Source organism: Mus caroli, chromosome 14 (assembly GCF_900094665.2).
Source record: "Mus caroli chromosome 14, CAROLI_EIJ_v1.1, whole genome shotgun sequence".
Taxonomy (NCBI): domain Eukaryota; kingdom Metazoa; phylum Chordata; class Mammalia; order Rodentia; family Muridae; genus Mus; species Mus caroli.
In genome coordinates, this window is record NC_034583.1 from 51,358,188 (window position 1) to 51,383,327 (window position 25,140).

A 25,140-nucleotide genomic window follows, 5' to 3' on the forward strand; every position below is an offset into this window, starting at 1 on the left:
ACCACCACCTCCACCACCACCACCACCACCACCTCCTCCTCCTCCCCCTCCTCTTCCTCTTCCCCTCCCCTTCCTCCTCTTCCTCCTCTCCCTCCTCTCCCTCCTCCTCTTCTTATTCCTCCTCTCCTCCTCCTCCTCCTCCATCCAAGAAACCTCATGGTACAGCACAGAATAGGACTCAGAAGTCCAAGGAGATCAACACATACTACAACACGGATGGGCGCTGAAGCAGTGTGGTAACTGAAAGCAAGCAGGCAACAAAAGCATGGGCTGATCCATGCCTATAGTTCCAGCTCTCCGGAGGCAGAGGCAGAAGGATTGACACAAGTTCAAGACCAGCACAGAAGTCATATCAAGCTCCGGATGGAGCTACACAGTGAGATTCTGTCGGGGAAAAAAGTAAAACTTAAGATTGCCTATGTCACTAGAATGACATTTTGAAAAGGCGGGACTAAAGAACAGATATCAGATGTGTGACTGATGAGAAGGGATCTCATTACAGGAGACCATGGGGGAAGCTCAGGGGATATGGAGTGTTAGACATTGATAGACACAGCTGCACACGTGTGTCAGCAATTATCAAGCCAAAACAAACTAAAAGGATGGATTTCACTAACATAAATTATACATTAAAAATCCTGATTTTTAAAATCTCAAAAAAGAGAATCTAACTCAAATCTTCTTAAAAACCTATCACCATGCTAGCAAGACTCAGTGTAAAGGCGCTTGCTACCCAGTGATAAAAAAAACACACAACCTGAGTTCTACCACTAGAACCCACATAAAGAGGAGAGAAACCAACACAACAATGTTGCCCTCTGACCACCGCATGCCTACCTCATACACACTTCTCAAATGCACACATGTGCAGTACATACACACACACACAAATAATAATTTTTAAATTCATTTTACATCCCTGCCCCCTCACACAGTCCCTCCCCCACCCCACCCCCTTTTCCTCTGAGAGGGTGGAGGACCCCTGGGGTATCCCCCAACCCTGGCACATCCTATTGGTACAGGAGACAACTTCCAGAAAAGAACACCAATGGCTCAGACTTTAAGATCAACTACTGACAAATGGAATCTCATGAAACTGAAAAGTCTGTAAGGCAAAGGACGGGTCAGCCAGACACATCATTGTTAAGGCCTCAGCAATCTATCAGACTTCCATGGGTCATCCTGGAATAGCATTTATTTTCTATTATTCCTTGCCCCTATGCCCAAGTCTTATCTCTCAAGCTGCAAGGCATATTTAGTGGAAACAGGAACAATGCAAATTTACATCCTTTATCCACCCTATGAATTGAGATCATGGCTTGCCACATTAGACATGAGGAATGTTCAATAAATCTTTGTAGGTTTGAGTAAGAACTCACTAGATAAAGATATTTTTGGTATTTCTTGGCAAAGTTGAATGTGATAAGCAGGGTTACCAATGAGCTTCTCCTGTTATCAGCAAGCACAATGCTTGCTGAAGCTGTCCAGGGCATCTAAGTCCATCATCCACATATCTTATCCCGGTACTTGCTAGTTGATTTGTCTTGCACCTAAGAGAGGAGGCTGAAGGTCTCCCAGTGAGTCTGGTCCATTGGCCTGCCTCACCGAGAATATCGAGGCTGTCTGAGTTGATATCTGGTGCTCTGTCCATTTTCCTATTTCCTCTACTAATTAATATTTATTAAGTCCAGATTTAATAGTTTAAGGGGAACGTATGAGAAAAGTACAGTTTCAAATCAGTAAAATCACATTTCTGCTTTAATCTCATAAAGCCTCAACTTCTACTTTATTTTCTTTGCATCAAAAATGTTGGATTTTCCAGATGGAATTGCATAAAATGTAAAAGCATAGGAAGCCACCAGCAGAGTGAAGAGGCAGCTACAGAACTGGAGAGAATCTTTTGCCAGCTAAACATCCAGTGTGTGTGTGTGTGTGTGTGTGTGTGTGTGTGTGTGTGTGTGAAAGACTAGTATTATGAACAAGCACATGAAGAGTTTCAAAATTAAATACAAAAACCCAAATCATCCAATCAATAAATTGAGCTCAGCTCATAAGTTGAAAAGATAGTCTTCAAAGAAAGCAATGCAAGTGACCAATAGATATTTGGGGGAAAAAAAAAAACCCTAGACTCATATTACCATATATATACTGCTGGGTATACAGTCAGGGGATTCTGAGTCAACACTGAGAGAGCTGTTTGCATATCTGTATTTATTTTGAACAACTGGGAAGTATAGCTAGCCTAGATGCTCATCAGCAAACAAAGAGATTTAAAAGCTGTGGGACAAACACGTATTAAAATTCTATTTAGTTGAAAAGAGAATGAAATTGTGAAATCATGTAAGGGAAATTGATGGAACTGGAAATCAGAGTGTTAACAAAATAAGCCAGACTTAAGGCAATAAGGAACCTAGATTCCTGGGAGCGTTCATGCGTGTGTGCACAAGTGTGTGCATGTACAAGCGTGAGTGCTTGTGTTGCGCACATGTGTGTGTGTGTGTGTGTGTGTGTGTGTGTGTGTGTGTGTAGGGGGTGACATAAAAGTAGAATGGGTACTGTAAGAAGTGAGGAAGAAGTTGGGACTAAGGGAATAATGGACTGTGTGTGATGTGGAAGCAGAAGTGGAGAGGAATTGTGGGAGGAAACAAAGCGGCAAAGGAACGTGGGCGGGCCGTGGGGGCGGAGCAAAAGAACGTGGGCGGGCCATGAGGAGGCAGAGCAAAGCATAATGATATAAGTGTGTGAAAATGACAGAAACAAAACCAACTTTTTTGTATGCTAACCAAAGGAGTAGATTAAAACAAATAAATAAGAAACCAGATCTTCAGTTTGGAAAAGGGAAGCCAAGACTTCCAGCCACATCCTAGGTCTCGCTAACTGCCACTATCTTACCAACCTGTCACATCGTCGTATGCGGCGAGGTCTTTATCGAGCTCCCCGCATGAACAAGCAGCTTGCCTTGTGGCTGCTGATCCCCACTGTGCCTGCAGAATGATCCTTCCCATCACAGAGCTCTGGCTGAGACCCCCTGATTTACGGTATTGGATTTCCCTTAGCCTCGGCAAATCGAATTTCCTCCAGACAGGCAGAGACAGCATTTCTAGGTACTGTTGCAGGCCCACTGCCCTTCTCCCCAGCCCAGGCCAAACCCCTGCTCCTGGGATATACTTCCACTCTTCCTCCAACGAACAGTCTCCAACTTTTCACTGAGACAAGGTCCTTCCTTCCTCCCCTCTGTCCTCCTCCGTCTTCTCTCTCCTTTTTCCCTTCTCTCCTTCCTTTGCTAAATAAGAAAAATAACACAAGTCTCCCCACCAAAAAAAAATGTAGGCCATGAACTACATGAAAGCAGTGTATGATTTCACCCTTGAAAGCCATGGGTGCCCCCAAATGGTCCATGTGTTAAATAAATAAATAGTGTCCATGGCCAGTACTAGGAAGTGGAAGCATTATAGGAAGTCCCCATTACAGACATGCTCTTGATGAGGAGAGCGGGATTTCTCATGGTTTTTTTTTCCTGGCCATGAAGACCATATTTGCTTGGCTATGCCCCTTCACAATGGGACCCCTCTGACCACAGCTGCATTATCCAAAACTGTGCTCCCCCAAAAGAACTTTTCTCCTTATAAGCTATTTGTCTTATATATTTTGATGCAGGAGTAGAAAGTCAAATAGCATAATTAATAAACAGAAAAAGCTTCAATCAACATACAGAAACACATTTAAAGGTAAAGAATAAAAACACCTATTTTTAAACTTCTTCAGTTTAAATACTTCCAGGAACTCTTAAAATTACAAAGATAACCACGGAGTTTAAGGAAGGATGCTTGTTATTTCTGTAGTTCTCTATTTGAGGGGGGTGGTGGTGGTGTTGAGCTCAGGCCTGCCTGCTGTCAGCTACCATATCCGGTAGAACAGTGGCTCCTCAGACTGAGCCTTCTCCCAAGAGATTCCATGTTACAAGCAGCAGTTGACTCCATTTTGAGTCCAGTCCCAGAGGCAGGATGGCTCTGATGGTAACCGGCGGCATCTGTCTGGTACCCACAGGCACTGGCTGGTAACTTCTAAAAGTAGAGTTCTAGCCTGCAGATTTATCTGAGTAAACTGGGGGGCATGTGAGTACATAGAGGTAGTAAACTCATATCAGCAAAAACAGGCCTTGGAAACTACCATGTCAGACTTAGGAAAAGGTGCAACACTCCTACCTAGACCCCATAAAAGAAGGACCCCTAGGGCTCAATTCTCTCCTAAGCTGCGTGTCTCTATGCTCTCAAACCGCCATCCCACAAACATGGATCAGGTAATGGAGTTTGTGGAGCCAAGTTGGCAGTTTGTAAAGGACTCAGTTCTGCTGGTTAAAAGATGCACCAAGGGAGGAGGGGAAAAAAAGATGCACCAAACGCCACAGACGAGAATTCCAGAAGATCGCCATGGCCACAGCGATAGGATTTGCTATCAGGGGATTCATTGGCCTCTTCGTGAAACTGATCCATATACCCATTAATAACATTATTGTGGGTGGCTGAGGCCTTTCTCATCACGGGACGAGTGAACCAATGAGGGGGTGACGAGCTCGCGAAGTGAAACGTAGCCTGGATGCTTTGTGGGTTTTGTTTCTTCCCTCCTTCCTACGAGGTTTTCTGTTTCTAAATTAAAATAATTTCAAAATAAACACTTTTTCCATTAAAAAAACGGAAGAAGAAGGACCCCTAACACTATCAATGGCTACAGCTCCTGCTGGTCTGTCATTTGACCACTTGTTGAGTATGTCAAGGAACCAATAGGCAGAGCACTCCAGTCTGACAGTCTCAGAGGCTTCAAATCAGCTTGGTCTTCACTGTTGACATGGACTATCTGAATGCTATCATTATGTCTGGTCACCCACCTGAACAAAGTGCCACCCTTCACTGCTACAGTCTGCACAGGCCCATACTTCATCGCTGCAACTAAGTTTAGCACCAAGGATCAAGTCAACCCCGGCTCTGGCTTGTCTCTGCAATTATCCTTCTTCCAGCAGCCTAGCAGCAGATTTCTCATCTTAGTCCTTCACGTGTTCTTTGTAGCCCCATTAGCTTCAGCTGCCTCCCTCAGGCTCCTTGAAGCTCACTAGTGTTTGGCTATAGCTTCTTTAACCCCCTGTAGCCACTCTGTAAGATAAAAAGATAGATATACAGACAGATAATTGATGGATGATAGGTTATAAATAGATGATAGTAATGGATAGATAATAATTGACAGATGATGGATACGTAGATTAGATAGACACATACATACATACATACATACATACATATAGTAGGTGATAGATACATAGATAGATACATAGAGAGATAGATGATAGATAGATAGATAGATAGATAGATAGATAGATAGATAGAAATAATAGATGATACATAGATGATAGGTACATAGATATGATAGATGGTAGATAGATAAATTGATTGATTGATTTACCATCTACTATATAATGTGTTTCAACAGTTAATCCTAGTAGTTAAGATAGGGAAAATAACCTGTGTTTGTCTTGGCTGGTATGAAGGATAGATTGTAAAGTTATTAATATTCAAAAAATTCTGACATTTGTGGAAAGACACAAATGTATCCATTTATGTTTCTGATGTACCACATTCATAATAGAGGCCTTGAGTTGGTGAAGAGCTGTGCTATTGATCCCCCCTTTTAGAGACCAGCAGGCATATGAGGCAGTGGTCCTGTGTTTGTCCCAGAAATGCCAACTGCCACTGAGCATGGACTTTGCTAAGGAAACACCACTAACGGCTCACTTGGAGCCTCCAACCATCCACCCACTTCAACCCTGCAGCTCAAATATATTTGTGCTATTTGGAGCCTTGCTAATGCATGTCATTTGAGGCTCGTGGCTGTTACACTGCCCTGGAAATCGTCAGCTGCTTTCTAGGCAGTGTCCTCAACATTTTCTCTGATTTTGGTAGTGCCCTTGGTGCCAAGCACAGAACGATCCTCTTTGCTTTGCACTCAGGGGGTTGAAACATCAACATCCCTGTGACTTGAGAGAGACAGATTGAATCCTGTGTTTACAGGACTAGACAGCGAGGCAGAATATCACTTAGTAACATGTGGAAATTAAGGGGAAAAAATGTGACACCATTGCACTGCTGAGAAACCTGGTGGTCTTCCATCTTTAGCAAGTAGAAGATGGGAGTGGTTGGATTCCAAAACACACTCAAAACAGGTTTGCTGAAGGGCCAGCGTGGATGGCAATCAAGTCAGCAGCTTGCTTCCACAACCATTCCAGAGGGAGCGTCACGGGAGTTGTTTAACAAAATTTCTGTTTGATCACTGATCCTAAGTTTAGCAAAACACCATAATCATGTAGAAAAGATTCCTCAGAAAGAGGCAGATTCTCCTGTACCCTCACTGTTCTGTAACACTGTTGTGATGACTGGACTGTTTCCCAGATGCTGAATCCATTCAGGGTTCAAATGGCCCAGAGAAGCAAGAAGACCATAGCTACAGATGCAATGAGGTAGAGGGTTCAATCTCTGTGCCCCTAGCATAGTATTCTGGAATGTTCCCACACCATCTTAGCAGCCATTGCCACAGTGAATGATTTTACAATGGTAAGCAGCACTAAGTCTTAGGCAGTGGTAAATGTTATAGATGTTATCTTGCTTAAGGTGCTCAAGAAGTCAGTGCAGAAGGTATTATCTGCCACTTGTTACAGATGGGAGACAGTAAGGCTGACAGAAGCAGGTAACTCCCTCAAGGAGACTCAGGGAGTAAGCTGTCAGGGTCATCTGGATAATATAAATGCCAGAATTCAAAATCAACTTCAACCAAAGCTAACCATTTTTGTTCACATTGCAGGATGCACACATTCCAGAAAAAGGAAGGAAAGACTAAAAAGAAACACCTCATATGGCTGACAAAACCCATAAGGCACTGGGTAAGGCCTATACATCCGCATATCAGCCTGTAAAAATGGGTAAGCTGTTTTCTTTTGGTGGGGTTCCCTTCTGGTCACAAGGTAATGCATTGTGAACTTGATGCAAGGCCAAGGGGAGCAACAATGAGCAATGGGTTCAGGAAACAAGCCTGACCATACCAGCCTGATCAGTGTGTACCAGCCTGACCAGTATAAACCAGCCTCACCAGTATGTACCAGCCTGACCAGTATGTACCAGCCTGATCAGTGTGTACCAGCCTGACCAGTGCATTCTAACCTCACCAGTTTATACCAGTCTGACAAGTGACCAGTGCATACTTGCCTGACCAGTGCATGCCAGCCTCACCAGTGTATACCAGCTTCACCAGTGTATCTCAAGGGTGATGTGGCCTGTTCAATCCTGTGCTCACTAATGAGACTACATGGTCTCTGCAGCTTTTCTCTGCACCTTCCAGGGACCCTGGACTTCAAGAGGAAAATGGAGCTATAGAATCATAGGTAATTACTATGTGTGAAAGGGGGGTTACAATTCATAATCCAAAAACTCAAATATCAAAGTGGTTAGAAGAGACCCTCTCGTGACTGTAGTTCATCTTCTCCAAGACAGGATCCAGGCACCAATATTCAACATGATCCTAGGCTGTTATGAAAAAAAAAAAAGATTTAAAAAGCAACAACAACAACAACAACTGAGACCAACTTTTGAAGAAATCCAGTAGATCAGGGTAACTAGAGAGGAAGGCTGAAGAGTGACTTAACTGAGATAGCAAGCCAACCAAGTAATGTGTCAAAAACAGATGGGGATGGGGAAAGCAAAGAGGAAACCCAAGAACTCTGGGAGAGACTAGTGAAGAAGCCTACGGTGGAAAGCTACAGGAGGGTAGGAAGCCTGTGAGAGGGTAGAGGGTCTGTGGGAGGGTAGAGGATCTGAGGGAAGGTAGGGGGTCTGAAGGGGAGTAGGAGATCTGTGGGAAGGTAGGGGGCCTGGGGGGGGGGTACGAGGCCTGTGGGAGGGTAGGGAGTCTGAGAGAGTATGGAGTCTGTGGGAGAGTAGGAAGTCTGAGGGAGGGTAGGGGGTCTGTGGGGAGGAAAAACTTGAAGCTGTGAGATTTGAAAAGTTCTCCCTCAAAGACTAGGACAGTGAAGATTCTCAGGCCAGAAGGGAATTCTCAGCAGCTTATCCTCTGAGCAGAGGATAGGGAAAACATCTGCTGAGGTACTGGAACACGAAGAACAGCTCTCTCCCTGGAGTCTCCGCAAAACTGAAGATCAGCCTGACTTAAAAGGAAGGAGAATGAGAGAGCCACAGACTCCACTCAGCGAGCCCAGGGCAGATGACAACAGAGCCATCTCTCAAAGTGCTGAAGGAAAGAGATTTAGAGCCTAGATCCCATAAGCGAAAGTTGAAACTTTAACTACAATACCATAAAAAGCATTTTCTATGACACACACACAAAGAAAATCAAACTCCAGGCTGGGGATTGGAGGTACATCCCAGTGAAGAGAGAGTTTGCCTAGCAGGTCCCAACCTCAGAATTGCATAAACTATGTACAATCTCAGCTCTGTAACCCCAGGATTCAGGTCGTGGAGATGGGAAAATAATAGGTTCAAGGTTATCCTTGGCTATATAGTGAGTTTACAGTGAGTACAAACAAACAAACCCAGAAGCAGACCACCTACCACTCTCACACTCTCGGAATCCCTGAGGACCTGTTCATCAGGAAGAACAACACACAGGGAGACATGGCCAAGGGGGCTGGGTGGGGGGGACTGTTAAATAGAAAGTTAAGTCCTTTCTGGAGTCAATTCAGGTAACTTTGACAAGGAGAAGAGGGGGAATCGAAGAGAGGCAGAGACTAAAACACACCAAAATGTCTGATTTTTGTTGGGGGTTACTATGGAAATGCAAGAAGATATATATTAAAATACTTCCATTGATAGGGGCAAAAGTGTGTGTTTGTGGGTGTACATGTGTGTATGCATGTGTGTGTGCAGTGTGAGTGTATGTTTGTATGTGTCTATGTGTATGCTGTGGATGTTCAGTGTGCATGTGTCTGTGTATGTCTGTCTGTCTGTGTCTATATGTGCATATGGCTGTCTCTGTGTGTGTGCAGTGTGCATGTATGTGTGTGTCTGTCTGTATGTGTCTGTTGTGTGTTGTGTATTGCAGTATGCATGTGTCTATTTCTGTCTGTGTCTATGTATGTGCTGGGTGTGCTTATGTTTGTTTGTGTGTTTGAAGTGTGCATGTGTGTATATCTGTATGTGTCTATGTGTGTGTTGTGTGTGTATATGCAGTGTGCATGTGTGTTTGTTTGTATCTATGTGTGTGTGTGTAGTGTGCATGTGTGTCTTTCTGTCTATATTTCTGCGTGTGTTTGCATGTGTCTTTGGGGGGCTTGGAGGTATATGTGGGTATATGTCTGTGTGTGTGCCTGTCTGTATGTCTGTCTATGCCTCTGTGTATGTGTCTGACTGTGACTCTGTGTGTGTGTGTTTGTGTGTGTGTTGTGTATGTGTGTGTGTTTGTGTTTGTATGTGTGTTGTGTATTGTGTGCGTGTATGTGTGTGTCTGTGTGCATGTGTGCAGGTTAGTGTTTGTTGTCAGCTTGATACAAGCTAAATTCACTCAATGAGAAGTTTTCTCCATCAGTTGGCCTGGGGTGTCATTAGCCCTAGAAAGCTGAATATTAAGCATATGTATATCTGTTCTCTGCTCTTGGCTGGATATTATGTGATTCGCCACTTCGGGTTTCTGCCTTGACTTCCCCAAAATGACAGGCTGTGACCTGAAATTAACCATTTCCATCACCCATCTTCAAAAAGTTGCAAATTAAATGGACAGAATACTGCAGTGTGCCTTCTGAGTGGCTGAAATCCTGAATGATAACAATACTGAGTGCAGGTGAGGCTGTGGCGTGGCATGACCCCTCAACAAGAGTGCAAGATAGTGCACACACTTTGCAAAGGCAACTGACAGTCTCTGATAAAATAAAACACTCTCACCACATGGTCCAGCAATTTTCTGTGATTTGCCCAAAAAGAGTTGAAAACATATGTCCACACAGAAATACGGGCCCAAGTTCCGAGAGCAGCTTTCCTCCTAACCCCGCTGGCTTTGTGTGCCTCCACTTCTGTGCTAAACACTAACAGCAGGGAACTCGGGGGGGGGGGAAGAAGGGGGTCGTTTCGGTTACAGCTTGCAGGCCACCATTGAGGGAAGTCAAGGCAGGCTCTCAAGCAGGACCCATGAGGTAACAGCGCTTACTGCCTTGCTCTCTGTGGCCCGCTTTCTCATATAACCAGGACCAACTGCCCAGGGTGGCACCACCCCTACTGGTCTGGACCCTCCCACACCAATCATTAATCAAGACAATGCCCCCACAGACTCCCCTACAAAGTTAGTCTGGTAGAAGCAATTCCTCAGTTGATGTTCCCTCTTCCCAGATGACCCTAGCTTATGTCAACTTGACAGAAACAAACAAACAAACAAAAAAATAACAAACTTCTAACCAGAACATTTTACCAATCTGGACACAAGCAAGATGGCTCTCAGTGGACAAATGGACAAATATGCAGATGATGAATTGTTGTTCAGGAACAAAAAGAAATAAATTACCAAGCCAGATTAAAAAGCAAAAAAAAAAAAAAAAAGGGAGGAACCTTAAACACATCTAACAAAGTAAAAGCAACCAGTCTGAGAAGCTAGAGACTGTGGGACTCCCAATGAGTAACTTAATTCTCAGTGGCTCTGAGGGGTCAGGAAGGGGGTGGGGACGAGTGAGTGTCACACAGAGATCTGTAGAGCAGGGAAACTAAATTCTTTGATACTGTTGTGGGAATACATGCCATTGTAGACATTTCTCACAGCATAAAACTGTAAGTCTGACCTCATAGAATGATACGACTATGCTGACATCATAGTGCTGATACCACAGTAATACACTATGATGTCATCACACCCCCTCAGTTTATCATTGCTATCATTCCCTCAACCCCTGGCAAGGAGGCAGAGGGGATGGAAGACACCAGGAGAATACAGCCCTCTGTATCAACTAAGCAGGGCTCATATGGGCTCACAGAAACTGAAGCAGCAAGTACCAAGGTCTGCATGGGTCTACACCAGATCCTCTGTTTATATGTTGCGGCTGTTAGGTTGGTGTTTTGGGGGGGCTCTTAACAGTGGGAACAGGTGTCTCTGACTCTTTTTTCCTGCTCCCAGGACTCTTTTCCTCCTGGTGAGTTGCCTTGTCTTATTGTATCTTGTTTTGTTGTGTTTGGTTGTTGTCTCTTGGAGGCCTGTTCTTTTCTGGAGGGAAACCAGTGTGGAGTGGAGGTGGATCTAAGAGTGAGTAGGGTGGAGCTGGGAGAAGTGGGGGGAGGGGAAACTGTGGTCGATATGTATTGCATTAAAGAAGAATATATTTTCAATTAAAAATTTTTATATAAAGTAAGTCTAGATGAGAGATTTAGAACGATGGGTGGACTCCCCTTGCCTGTGTACAGTCTCACTCCCTGTCCCCATGCTCATGTGGCCTAAGAGTCCCCACAGAAACCCTCACAGTACAGTTGTCCCAGCTGTTCCTGATACATGAGATTCCCAGATACTCAGTGCAAGTGCACTAACCACACACTACCCAATGTTATGTGTAGCAATGTTAACTACACACAGTCACACTGTGTTACCTAGTTATCATAACAAAATATATGAATGCAATTTAAAAGTAATTCCTCGCTGGGTGGTGGTGGTGGCGCACGTCTTTAATCCCAGCACTCGGAGTCAGAGGCAGGCATATTTCTGAGTTCAATGCCAGCCTGGTCTACAGAGTGAGTTCCAAGACAGCCAGGGCTACACAGAGAAACCTGCTTCAAAAAACAAACAAACAAACAAACAAAGGAATTCTTCAGGTCTCTGAGTCCTAAACAGCTAAAGCATTTTCACATCATCCCTTGTAATAAAACCTATTTTAATTTTTTCCACAAGACTTGGGGTTGGTAACAGCCCCAGGGTGTTTCCACACAGTATTGGTCCATTTTCTGTTGCTCTATTGAAGCACCTGAACATGAATAATTTTAATTTGAAAAGAGGTTTATTTAACTCACAGTTCCGAAGGTTCGGGGCCTCCAAGAGGCTCTGTTGAGGACCTCATGATGAATGGTATTACAATGGCAGATACACAGGTGGGGAGAAGAGTCACGTGGTATGAGGACAAGGGAGAGAGGCTGCCAAGTGTCCAGCTCGTTCCTTTATAATCACCTTCTCAGAGAACTAATTTAGAGGTCACACAAGAATGACTTCAACATCTTTGATGACTTAAACATAAGTCTGCTAAGTCCCACATCACCACATCACCACACTGGAAACCTGGCTTCCAACACAAGAATCTCTGGAGAATAACTCAAGCTATAACCAAACCATAGCCAACACCGTTTATTCAAGGGTTTTCCCCTTTGGGATTTACTTCCCACGCTTCTGTTACACTTAGTTGAGAAAGTAACATAGTATGAAGAAGACATGCATCGAGAGGGGTGGGCGGGTTAAATCCTGTTGATCTAAAAAGAAACCTAGCTCAACACTCATTAATGACTAGAAAAAACTACATCTGAGACAGTCGCTGATCTTGAAGAAAGTTGGTCCTGGAGAGTGTGTATTGCTGTCCTGTCTACATGGTCCCTTATCCCATGGATCCATAGCTTATCATATTCAACAGTCTCTACAAACCGTGGCTGATGATATCAGACGATAGTCCAAGACTGAAGCAGTTTGATTTCACCAGAGACTGGGTTCAAAGAAATAGAATAGAATTTCTCAGTACTATGACCTAGTTCATTTTCAAAATTAATCTAGATTGTGCCCAAATGGGGGTTTCATACAAGGTAAGAAGAAAAAAGCCCTGGAAGGAACTCTGGAGGAATCTAAAAACATGAGCTCTGCTGTCCTTGCTGGGAAGACACTGAGAACCCTAGGCAAAGGTCTGGAACTTACCCTCCATGGCCTCTGCTTCCTACCTGGACCATTATACTAGAGTGTACATGGTTCCAAGAGGAATGGAGCAAAGATGTTTGAACTCATGAATCCATTGCAGGTGCAGTTACCTGCACAAGGCCTGAATGATAGCAAGCCAACAAGACTAGTCAGATTTCAGCAGGCAGCACTAACTGGACTCAGAAGCAGAGGGCATGAGGTGGAAAGGGGAAAGTTGGAGAGTATCTAGGGAAAGGAGGAGGGACAATAGGAGTAGACATGAATAATGTGACATGCACAGAATTGTCAAAGAGCAAGATAAAGCTTGAGCCTGGTCTGTAACAGTGTTGTCTAGCAGAAATACAACACGAGCTAAAAACATTTTAAATTGTTCTAACACTTGTTTTTTAATTATATCTAATACTTTATATAGTAATTAATTTTTTTAAATTTCTAGTAGGTATACTAAATAAAAGTAAAATTACAAGCTCTGCATGTTGGTGTTGTCTTTTAATCCCAGCACTCAAGAAACAGAGGCAGGTGAGTTTGTGTGAGCTCAAGTCCATGAATAAATGATGAAATTATATATATATATATATATATATATATATATATATATATATATAGTCAGTATGTAGCTCTGACTTGTTTATGTAGACTGGACTGGATGGAACTCAGAGATCCATCCATACTGCTTCCTGAATGCTGGGCTTAAAGATGTGGGCTACCACGCCCCACAAATTTCCTTTGTCTACTGTCCTAGAAATTCAATGTGTACATTACAGTACAGCCCAGCTGTGTTCTGGCTCACCATCAGTCAACCACACATAGCTACTGGTCCCATGCTGCTTGGAAGACATTTACAAAGTCACCTTCATTTTTGACCATCTGTGACAACGGTCTGTAAAGTATTGGTTACCACATACCTGACATCTTGTACTCATGCTGGAAGTATAAGGCCAGTGAGGTGGCTTCGCAGGCAAAGGTGAATGCTGACAAGCCTGATGACCTGAATTCAATCTCACACACTGGGTGGAGAGAGAGCCTACTCCTGCAAATTGTGCACCTTTCACAGTCTCCCATGAACACACACACACACAGAGATGCCCCCATATACACTTTTTTAAAAATAAAACAATATTAAGCAAATAAATACCACTATTCTAGTTTGTTTCTCAGTTGCTCTGATAAAACACTGAACAGAGGTAACTTGGGGATAAAGGGTTTATTTGATTTATACATCCTAATTACAGTCCATCACGGAGAGCAGTCGGGGCAGGACAGAAGCAGAGGCAGGACCTATGGGGAAAAGCTGATTGCTGGCTTGTTCTCTGTGACCTGCTCAGATTCCTTGCTTGCTCGCTTGTTCATTTGCTCGCTGCTTGCTTTTTACTGTGTGTGTTTATGGGTGTTTTGGCTGCAGATACATCTGTTCCCTGTGTGCATGCAGTGCCTGCAGATACCAGAGGAGCTCATCAGAACTGGAGTTAACAGGCTGCTGTGAGTTGCGGATGCTGGGAATCAAACCTGGGTCCTCCGGTAGAGCATCCAATGCTCTTAAATGCTGAGCCAAGGCTTCAGCTCCTCACCTTGCCTTCTTATACAGCCCAGGACCACCTGCCCAAGTATGGCACTGCCCGGAGTGGGCTGGGCCCTCGCGCCTCAATCACTAATCAAGAAAATGTCCCACAAATAGGCTTTACAGGCCAAATTGGTATACGAAGTTCTTTAATCAAAGTCCCCCCTTCCATGTACATCTAGGTTTATATCAGGTTGACAAAGCTAACAGCACAGCCACTTCTCACGAGTAAGAAAAGCTCCTCCCCTGCCCTCTCACTCCACTGGCTCCACCACTAAAGCAAACAGCCATAAACATAAAGACGATAAAGTCAACAGGTAATGTTTGCCCTTATGCATTTGCCAAGACACGGCCTAGCTCAGCACTTCATTTCCAGTCTCCATCCATCCCCTGTGTTTGCACCTTGCCCAGTTTATTCTCTGTATTCCCAGATACTACACCCTGACCTGCCCATATGGTTGAGTTCCCTTTGAGAATCTCTACCCAAACCCTACGACCAGAGAATGAGACCCTGGAAGAGTTAAACAGAATTGAAGAAATGTATTTCCAAAGATCTACAGAGTAATAAGGAAGACGAACTCAGCCTAGATAAACTTGGTTGTGTTCCAGCAGGAAAGAACAGAGCAGTAATTTGGGGCAGCCAAGTACAAGCTGGAGCATGGCACAAATGGCCATGTCATAAACGCTAAGCAAGCCGCTCTGCTCAAAGTCCCGCAGCTGGGCAGGTCCCCTGGGACTCGAAGGAAGGGACTATCATTTAGCTTGTTACAGATACAGTAACAACTACTGTGGTGTTTAAAGGGAAAAGTTCCATAGCTTTGAAAACCAAGATATGCCTGCTTTGTGCATTAGGATGGAGTAATAAGGAAACTGAAAGGAGTCTTAAATGGGGATAATGTTTTTGTGGCTAACCTAAAAATAGCTGCTAGAAGGACTAATCCCTCACTAACTGGATAACAGCAGACCAGACCCGGGTGTGCCCTTTGAATACGAATGAACTGCTCCTTGCCATTAAGGTACCAAGACTTGAAAACAGCAAGTGTCTTGAACCTGGTATCTGCGATGAGACGCTGCACAGCAAAAGTGCTCACTCCAAGAAGTCATTTGCCTCCCCAGTTTTCCACACTTGCAATCTCAGTGATGTGTTTGGACCATTTTACAGTAATCCTGGCGTCCCTCTGCCTCTGGCTGATGCCATGTCTCTGAAGATGAAGGGGAAGCTGTGCACAGACGTTCCTTGGGAATGTCTGAAATGAATGTGTGCTCATTACTCGACACATTATAACTCAAACGCAGGGAAACCCCTTCCAAATGCAAAAATCTCCGAATCAAAATGAATGAAGAGTTTTAGATCACATTTTTAGGATGAAATATGATGGATCTTTTTTTTTCTAGCAGGTAAGACATAATCCTTCAGAGAAATGGACCCAAGCACAGAACTAGGACATGTGCTGGTGTGTGGTAGTAGGGTAGCGTCACGAGCCCGCTGCACAGCTGGTGAACAGACAACATCGCATCTGTATACTTTTGTTGTTTTGATTTGGTTGTTGACACAAGTTCTCATTAATTGCCCACCTTGGCCCAAACTGGGCTCAAGAGGTACACATGCTTCACCCTTCCAAACAGCTGGGAGAGAAGTAAAAGCCTGCACCCTCACAGACGCACGTGCCCGGGAGGCACACGAACATAACTGTCCCCACCTCCGTGCTGCTCAATGCCACGCGGCAGGTTCCGCTTTGTGTCTGCCCTTGACAATGCTATGGGGAAACTGCCCGGTCATAAATGTGAGCTCACTTTTATTTTTAGCCTTTCTTGGTGGTTGTTAACATTCTTCCCTGAGCACTTTTACTGGCGCAAAAGGATGTAAGTAACATCTTGTCTCAGCGTGCTATCGACTGGAGGTTATATTTAGTAAGTGTGAAGAGCCCCAGGGATAAGGGGGTGAGACCCTTCTTCAGAAGCACGGTATGAACATCCTCCCATAAACCATCTGAAGGTTCTGGGAGAATGGTTTTAATGTAATCCATTTGTCTAGCTGGCACCTCCATCAGACGAGGATATAAGATAAAGCATCCATTGTAAAAGTGAAATCAATTATTAAACAACTAAAGCCATCAAATTAGGGGCAGAGTGGCCACCTGCAGGCACAAGACAAGACGCCTTTCAAAGGAGAGAACTGCCACACTTGAGAATTGACATGTCCAGTGGGTGTGAGTGTGTTTGGGGGGCGGGGATGACGTCAGACATTAAAGAGTGGACAGTGTAGGATCAGGGTAATTGGTGAGTGTGACTCTCTGCATCATGCACACTTAGACATGCCTCTATGTAGCCACATCCTGGGTAACACTGTCTAACTTGATCATGCATCTGGTAATTAATGCATGCTATGCAAGTTATACATACACACCACTGACACAAGCTCTTGGAGGGAGGAGAGGGGGAGATAAAGTCTTTCTTTACATCCTCATCTATAATGAAGGTAAAGAAATGACCTGTAAGGAACCAAATGACAATGTCAAAATTTGAGTCCATTTCTCTCTAAACCTACAGTCTGGAGTTTTACCCTGAAACACATATTGTCTCCAAGAACTTCCAAATATAATCCAGACCTTCAGAGCAAGTACAAAATTACCCAGGACAGAGATGGGTCAAGTCTGTGTGTGGAATGCCCTGGATAGTGCAGAAAATAGAAGCAGAGATGAGACCCATATCTGCCTTACTTCCTACCAAGGAAGAGGGAGCCATCAAGAATGAGCGAATGAACCCGTCCTGTTCAGATCAGATCTGATCCGGAACTGTGCCAGCTCTGTAGGCCTCAGTTGGTTCTCCTAGAAATTAACAAGCTGCTCTGAAATAGTTCACTGTGAAGTGAAGGGATTAAAACTACCTTGTGCCAATTTTCCAGCTCCAACATTCTAGTATCTGAGCTGCTGGGATCCTTCCTATCTTTAGCTGACCTCACCGCCTTCCTTTAAAACTCAGGCCAGGTAGTTATGTTCACACAGGAGCCCATTGGAAAATCAAAACCTAAAGGAGCCCCTTACTGACCAGAAGAGGGCAGGGGAGACAGGTAGGGAATTAGTCTGTTGCTGCTATGTATTCAAATGCTATACTGTATCCAAAGATCTGGCTGTCCAAAAGCCAGGGCCAGCCAGTGAATTCTGCAATACACCAGCTTTAGTTGTATAAACCTTGCCCTGCACACCCCCGCCCCCGCCCGCAAGTTATCCTGATTGGTTAATAAAGATGCCTGCAGCCTGGGCTAGGCAGGAGGGAGGGAGGCAGAGCAAAAGTTCTTATGCTTGGGATCACAGAAAGAGAAGAAGAAGGAGAAGGAAAGAAAAAAGTCACCATGGAGCAGGTGTATCTCCAGTGCATGGCACGGGGGCTGGCCCGATGGAGTGGAGCAGTCCAAGTAGACCATAGTAAGTGATGTCTCAGAAATTACTTCCACAGGGAAGTAGATGAAATAGCGTAGAGGGTTGATATCTGCCCCACTCTAGCGTATTTAAGATTATAAATCTAAAGGTTTCTGTGTCTTTTATCTGGAAGCCATATGGTCTGAAATGGGGTTAAAAACCCCTAAAAGATATCTAAAGATAGCAAGGGGGTACAGCAATCCGCCGAATAATAATCACCACAATAGAGATGGAAGGGGTAGGTAAAAATGTTGGAACAGCCCTGCAAGAGCATTTTCAGTAGGACTTGTAGCCATGCAGGTCCCGTATTTAATCTTATTAAAGGTATCAGCACTGTGCTCGCTGCCTGCCTGCTCTTTATTGTCAATCTTTTATGACACCAAATTCAGAAACTCAATGATACGGAAGACACTCCTTCCCTAGAGAACAAGGATGCTGCGGTCCCCAGAGAACAGCTCCCCCTTCCTTCCCATCCTGGCTCCCAGCTGCCACTGCCTGCACACCTGTACACACTCTCTGCTTTGCCTCCCTGTTCACCTGTGTCCTTTGCCTGTGCATGTAGGCCCCAGGCTGGGTACAAGCTGAGAGCCACCAAGAGCAAGTGTGCTTTGTGCTTATCCCTAGTCACTGGGCTCTATCCAGAGAACACCTATCCTGTTCAGGGCCCTGTCTCCAGATCTCTGAAGTGTCTGGCACACAGAAGGTGGTTGTTGTATATCCAGGAACTCAAGCTACAGCCTGTCATAGACAACTAGTCTTTGGATCCACATCACTTGATAAGTAAAAGATCACTGTGGAGAAGAACTGAGAAAAGTACAACAGGGCACCCTGAGCAAAATGGGAGCCTAAAGCTCTCTCACCAGAAATAATGACCCCGGGTGGAACTGCTTTGCTGAACAGCTAGTGTGGCTGTTTGACGCCTGATCTCGAAGGACTGTTAGCCATCAGACCTGCTAGTTTGCAGAAAAATGAGAAACAGTGGCAGTCTTTGAAGATCACATCACTAATATTTATGGGAGTACACAATTGCCAGGCCTTTTACCCACGTCTCTACCCGACCTCTCACCCATCCATGACTTACGTGTTCAAAATAGACCTGTGTTGTCAAGTCTCACATTTTATCCTCCACACCCCACATCTGCCTCTAAACAGCTCTGCTCTGAGCCCTGCTTCCCACTGTGGCTCATGCCACAGACCACTGAGAAGCCCCTGACTGGGATATCCTTCCTGTTGCGGTTGGACTGCATAGTCAGTCTTCACAGTGCTTCTCTCTCTTACTTCTATGGGAACAACTCCATTTGCTCCCCCCTCCATTAACTGCAAAGCATAGCCTAAAAGGGTACCATGGACAGTCTGTTTCCAAGCCTGGTCTTCTAATCCTCTCTTGCACTCCCACTAACAGATATCTCTCCCCACAGTTACACAATAGCAGCTCTTCCAAGGTCATCGGTGACCTCCACAGAAGAGTCAAGCATCAATGCCCAGGTTCTTTCTGGAGCTTTTGGAGACAGACATTCCTGACTCACCGCACCGCTTCGCATCCGGTTCCAAAACCTTTCTGTTGCCTCTAAGACCCTCCAATTTGAAAATAGTGAAGTGCTCAGGACACCTTCGGATTCCTCTGGTATTACTTATATAATTTTTGGAACCCAGTGAGATGCCATGCACCTTGCGCAGAAATCAAGACGCAAAGCTTAACAACGGCAGAACATTAAAGCAGGCCTCTCCCAGGAGGAGGCCCTGTGAGCCTGCAGGAAGGGGCCCATAGAGGCATCCTGGGAAGCATCTGAAATTCAGGTCTCTGGCTGTGAACTCAGGCTCATAAGTTAGTCTCTACTAAACATCCCTACTAGGTTCTCCAGCAGGCACTTCAGATACAATATGATCAAAGCTAAATCTCTCATTCTCCCATCATCTCCAAAGAACCAACCCTCTGCGCTCTCCCCATCCAAGGGTGTTTCTTTCTTTCACAAAGCCTTGTACTCTTGGCACTGCTTTGGAAAGCACACACTTCCTTCCCTCTGGTACCTAAGCTGTCCCTCTGATTGCTCCCTGATGCCCCTGGGACTCTCCACCTCCTTGACTTGATATTTTGCCTGGTGACCTTTTCAGGAAAGGGTTCTGCTCAAAACGAATGTTACAGTGTCCTGATATTGCCCACGTTTAACAAACGCTAGTTAAACGACATTTTACTCCCTCACGCTGCTCAATGTAAAGGTCGTTTATTTTTATATGTCTATTATCTCAAGACAGACAAAACCATAAACTTGACAAGGGACTTCAGCTCCAAACCCTAACCTTGAACGTTCTTCATCAAAGATCTACCCAGACTCCTTTCAAAGAGACCTGAAATGCAAGACAGGCATCGTTTTGGAAGTCTCCTCTAGTTTTGCATTATCTAAGGTCTGGGTTACCTATCAAGTGCTGTAGCCACAGAGTATCGCGTGTGCTGGGGTCATGTTCCCTAAGTAAATTACACAACAAAGGCATTTACAGTGAATGGTTGGAGAGAGGCTGTGTTGAGAAGCTGTGTTGCAAGTCCCACCGAGGCCCCTGCAGCTTCTGAATGCAGTGAAACCCTGTGCTACTCTGTCCTTAGAGTAAGCCAGAGCTCTTGGGCCCCAGGTGGTGAAAACATTATTAGTGACATTCTGCTTCCCTTAGGTCTCTGTACAAGACCATACACTCGGTGACGCAAGCAGCCAACCTGAGAGGCAAGAAGTTCCCTACACTTGCCAAACTGTGCCCATGACAACTAGGAACAGGACAGAAAACTGCAGCTCCCGTCCTTTGCATCACCGCGTAAGGGCGCACAGACAGGCACGCGCGCGCGTGCACCAACACGCAAACGCGCACGCGGACACACACACACACACACACACACACACACACGGATACACGCATACACACAGACACATGCACACACGCATGCACAAGCGTGCCAGGGGGATGAGACTTCTCTCACGCTCGCCGCCCCTCGCCCCTTCAGCACGGTGGGAGGACTTTTGGCCGCGGGAGTGCAAGGTTGTCTGGTCAGGGGTCAGCAGGGCGTGGCGTCCGGAATCCCGCAGCTCCAGGCGCCCGGGGGAGGGGACAGGGCGAAGGGCGGAGCAGTGTCTCCCAGCCCCGGGCGCCGCCCCCGCCCCGGTATCCCACCCTCCCCGCTCACCCACGGACGCGCCGATCCTCGCCCTCCGCGGTAACGACATCTTAAAAGCCTGGTCCAGGCCCGCGCCGTTCAGCATCGCGCGTGGCTGGGAGGCTGGGAGGCCAGAGACGACCGGTGGGGACTACGCGGGAGGCTGGACGCCAGGACCACTGCGCCAGGGCCATGGGCGAGCGGGCCGAAGGCTGAGCGAGCGCTGCGGGTCGTCCTAGCCAGTGCCCGCAGCCTCGAGGCTGCGCCGACCGCGCCTCCCGCACCGCAGCGGCCAATGCGGCGGCGCCCGGAACGCCGCGGCGGCCTCGCTGGCCCAGCAGCGCAGGGGCGGGGACCCGCCCGAGGCTGCGCCGCCCGCATGAGTCCTGGCAGGTGGCTCGGGAGACGCGGGCAGGGATGCGGGGCTGGGTGCGGACTCCCGGAGGAGATGGGCGCATCTGGGCGGCACTGGGCCCTAACCAGTCGCTACCTTATCTCCCCTGCCTGTCCCTTGTGCTGTGCAGCGGTGGGTCCTCCGACTTCCTTCCTTTTTTGTTAGCAGCTTCTGCTCTTTTGTATCCAGCCCGACAGGATCTGCATGGGTCCTTCGTGCAATAAGAATTCCAGGTTGAGACCTGAAATTCAGAGAAGTGCTGGGTCTGCAGCTCCTGTCCTCAACGGTGTGTCACAGACCAGAGACCTCCAGAACGCTCACCCACCACACACATCCACTCCCACGACACACGCAGTGCACCTTCTACATGCAAACAAATCTATTGAGAGGTAAGGGATGACTGGCCCAAGGTCACTCGGCTTGCTTTTGTTTGATTTCTCCCTTCACTTAATGTTTAAACTGAGTCCTTCTGAGCACAGTTCTATGGGGGGTAGTGAAAAAACCAGCTAAATCTTTACTGTGTCTGACGAAATCTTGGCTTTAGACTAAAAGCAGAAAAACAAACCAGCCAACCGGATTCTGATCTTACTCTTGCTGAAGAGATCAATCATTACCTTTCCTTTTACATAAAGTGGGGGAGCCTCGGGGGTTTGGAGGGCTATGGAGTGATGGGCTGTAGGAGGTAAGAAGGCGGTTGGCTCAACACGACTCAGTAGCCAGTGATGGTTCAAACTTCAGGAGTCTGACCACGAGTGGTGTATTTTAAGCATATGTAGCACAGCCGAATTTGGTGAAAACTATTCTAGTGATGAACTCAATCCCGTGTGCACAACAAAGCACACATAAACTTCCTTAAGAAACAAAGTCCTCTAAATACGGATTGGACGTGACTTGGTAAGTCCATAAAGATAGGTTCTATAGATTGACTGAGGGAAAATAAGTTTTTGATAAGAGTCTCAGGAAAGGTCTAGTGCCAGGAAAGTCTGTGGCCATGCAAACAGAAAAAAAAAAAAAAAAAAAAAAAGGCCACCAGGCTAGGAACTGCCAGCCTTCTGGACCAGTGACAGGTGTTAATTCTTTTCTTTGAAGGAACAACCCTGTGTGCTTAGCATCCCAGGCTCCCCACGTGGGTTATCTGTGAGCACAAACACCTCCAAGCCTCTTATGATAAAGCATGGACTCTGGCCCTCAGGGTAAACATTGTTTCTGAGAAGAAATGACTCTTTAGCAGGAAGGTCCAAGAAACAGGAACGGTATCAAGTGTTGAGCAGAGTGAGCTTCAGGGCAGCACAACTACTCAGTGAGTCTCCCAGGCTGCTGACGGGGGCTCTCAAAGCTTAGGCTGACCATTGCACTGAAGCGGTTGAAAACATTCATTTATTATTATATGTGTTATCATCAGCACCCCCCAGACAGGAAACAATGACCATAACTCACTGAGAATAGAAAGAATAGACAGTGGTCATTTGTAATTGTTCTCTGATTTCACGGAATCACAGCATAAGATGGGCTCATTGCTCCTGTCTTTGTAGGTACCTTCTGGTAACCAAATTGTCCAACAGCCCTGGAGAAATGTGATGACGGTAGCCTAGGATGGAAGGAGTCTTACTGTGCTGGGGCAGCCTGAGCTCACTCCCAAATGTAGCTCAAGATGACTTGAGACTGGTGGCAATCCTCCTGCCTCAGCCTTCCAAGTGTGGGGATTATAGATGTGAGGTATCATGCAGGTTTGTGGGAGGAGCAATAAGGCAGTCAGTTCATTTGCCACATGCAGGATAGACTGTCAAGGGCAATCGGGGAGTGTTGTACTTATCTCCATGGTAAATGCCCCTCATTGCCTTTGCAGAGTTGGAAAAATTAGGTTGGCATTAGGCACAGAATGCAGACCTCAGTCCCACCATCCGGTGGTAAAAGGAAGAAAAGACACACAAGACAAAAACCAAGCAATGAGCAGTGCTTCTTAATCACAACATCCAGGCAACATAGATCACACACAGGCTGTGCTGTCTGTGAGCAGAAACCCTTGTGCCCTTGCCAGAGGTAGTCTGGCCTGGAGGATGGAAGATTCACCAATGGGAGGAAAGAAAGTCAGACATAAAATCCAGAGCAATGGGCGAGTCTGTGAGACCTGTTTTATCTCTACTTGTATGAAAGCAGAACTTTCAAGATAATTGCCTCAATTAATTGGCCATAGCTGCAGGTTTTTCCCAAGCCTGGAACAGAGCAGCCCCTTGGGGAGAGGAATGAAGCCTTGGGAGAGCCAGCATCACTGAATTTGACTAAGCCACCAGCTCTGGAACCATTTCTTTTCCAAATGTTTACATGTGTGACTTTTTATAAACACACATATGCAACATTTTTTTAAAAAGACAGTAGTGTGTGGAGAGCACATTAAAATATAGAGAAAGATGAATCTCAATCTAAACACCCCAAAGCAGGCCTGTAACTCACCGATTCTCTCCCTTCCTCCTGCCCACAGACCAGCCCCTTCCTCACCTTTATCCTCTTTCTCTTTTCCCTGGTATTTACAGACTGACAAGCTAACAGTCAACTCTGACTGCTTGGGGTAAAGGGTTTTTGATAGGAGATCACTTTGTGCAAATCTCACTCTTGTACAGATTCTTATTAAAGATTCTATGGATGCATTTTGATGGCCTAACTCCTGTTTGAATTCTCATTCTCTCTTCTTTCCCAGAGAGAGCAGTGTTCCCCAACTCCACACAGAGTAGATGATATTTAGTAGGCTACAACTTAGGGGTAATAGTGTAGGGATAATGTTTATATGCACTGGATGAAGTTGTGTTTCTGTCCTTTCTTGCCTGCCTCAGGCACCATCTGATTGGTTAAAATAAAAAGCTGATGGCCTATAGCAAAAGGCAGAATAGAAGGTGGACGTCCAGCATAGTTAAGAACTCTAGGAAAGAGTCACGCTTAAGATTCACCACTGGGACACAGAGGAAGTCAGACATGAAACTGAGAAGAGGTAATCAGCCAGAACTTATGGCAGAACTTGATTAATATAAATGGGATAGCTGAATTACAAGCTAGTTGGGAACACGCCTAGCTTCAGGAAGGCCTAGGCATTAATTAACAAAAATAGTCCCTGTGTCATTATTCAGGAACTGAGCAGACATAGAAGGACAAATCCAGTTTTGTCGTAGTCAAGGAGACTCTCCCATCTATTATTTTATGCATTCGTTCACATTCATTTCTGGCATTGATAACGACCTGCCGCTAGGACCTCTCTACCCGGGCCTGTTGAGTCCTGGTGAGTAGGTTCCAAGAGCAGATACATCGAGAGACAAGGTCACCCATCCTGGCCCGGCCCGGGAATGTATGCTGCACCACTTCTTACACATCCTGGATGCCAAGTAGTCACAAGGGCCCAGTCATCACAAGCATGAGTGAAAAGATTCTGAAGAGCATGAGAGTTGAAAACATTACTGCAGTCATTGCGGGAAATACAGTCTCACTGAACTGGCAATGCGCACATTTAAGTTTAATAAAATATTCCTGGGAACCACATTGTAAGATCAGATATACAGAAAACTTATGAAAGATGTGTAAGCCCTCCACACTGAATACATGGCATGTAGGCTCCCGGGGAACACACTAGAAGCATTTACCATGCAAGGACACTGTGGTGGTGGCAATAAATAGAGAAAAAGCTCATTGAAACAGAACAGAGGGCTGGCGAGATGGCTCAGCGGTTAAGAGC

At 45.6% G+C, this 25,140-nt stretch overlaps 2 protein-coding genes across 5 annotated transcripts in view; one reads left to right on the forward strand and one right to left on the reverse strand.

The window, feature by feature from the left end:
* Window positions 1–25,140, reverse strand: part of Atp8a2 (ATPase phospholipid transporting 8A2) — a 527,640-nt gene that overhangs the window by 486,372 nt on the left and 16,128 nt on the right. Inside the window, exon 1 of one of the 4 annotated variants that reach the window (XM_029469107.1) lies at window positions 21,519–21,732. The exons of 2 other annotated variants lie outside the window; for them this stretch is intronic. Coding sequence is in view for 1 of the 2 variants with exons in the window: in XM_029469106.1 (XP_029324966.1) it covers window positions 21,059–21,134 (76 nt within the window). In the remaining variant the exon portion in view is untranslated. Of the gene's footprint in view, window positions 1–21,058; window positions 21,325–21,518; window positions 21,733–25,140 lie in introns of those variants that run through there. One more of the 4 variants, XM_029469106.1, reaches the window with a different exon arrangement.
* Window positions 4,292–4,526, forward strand: LOC110309427 (protein transport protein Sec61 subunit gamma-like). Its single transcript, XM_021182074.1, has 2 exons — window positions 4,292–4,373; window positions 4,405–4,526. The coding sequence occupies exons 1-2, from the start codon at window positions 4,292–4,294 to the stop codon at window positions 4,524–4,526; spliced, it is 204 nt and encodes a 67-aa protein (XP_021037733.1).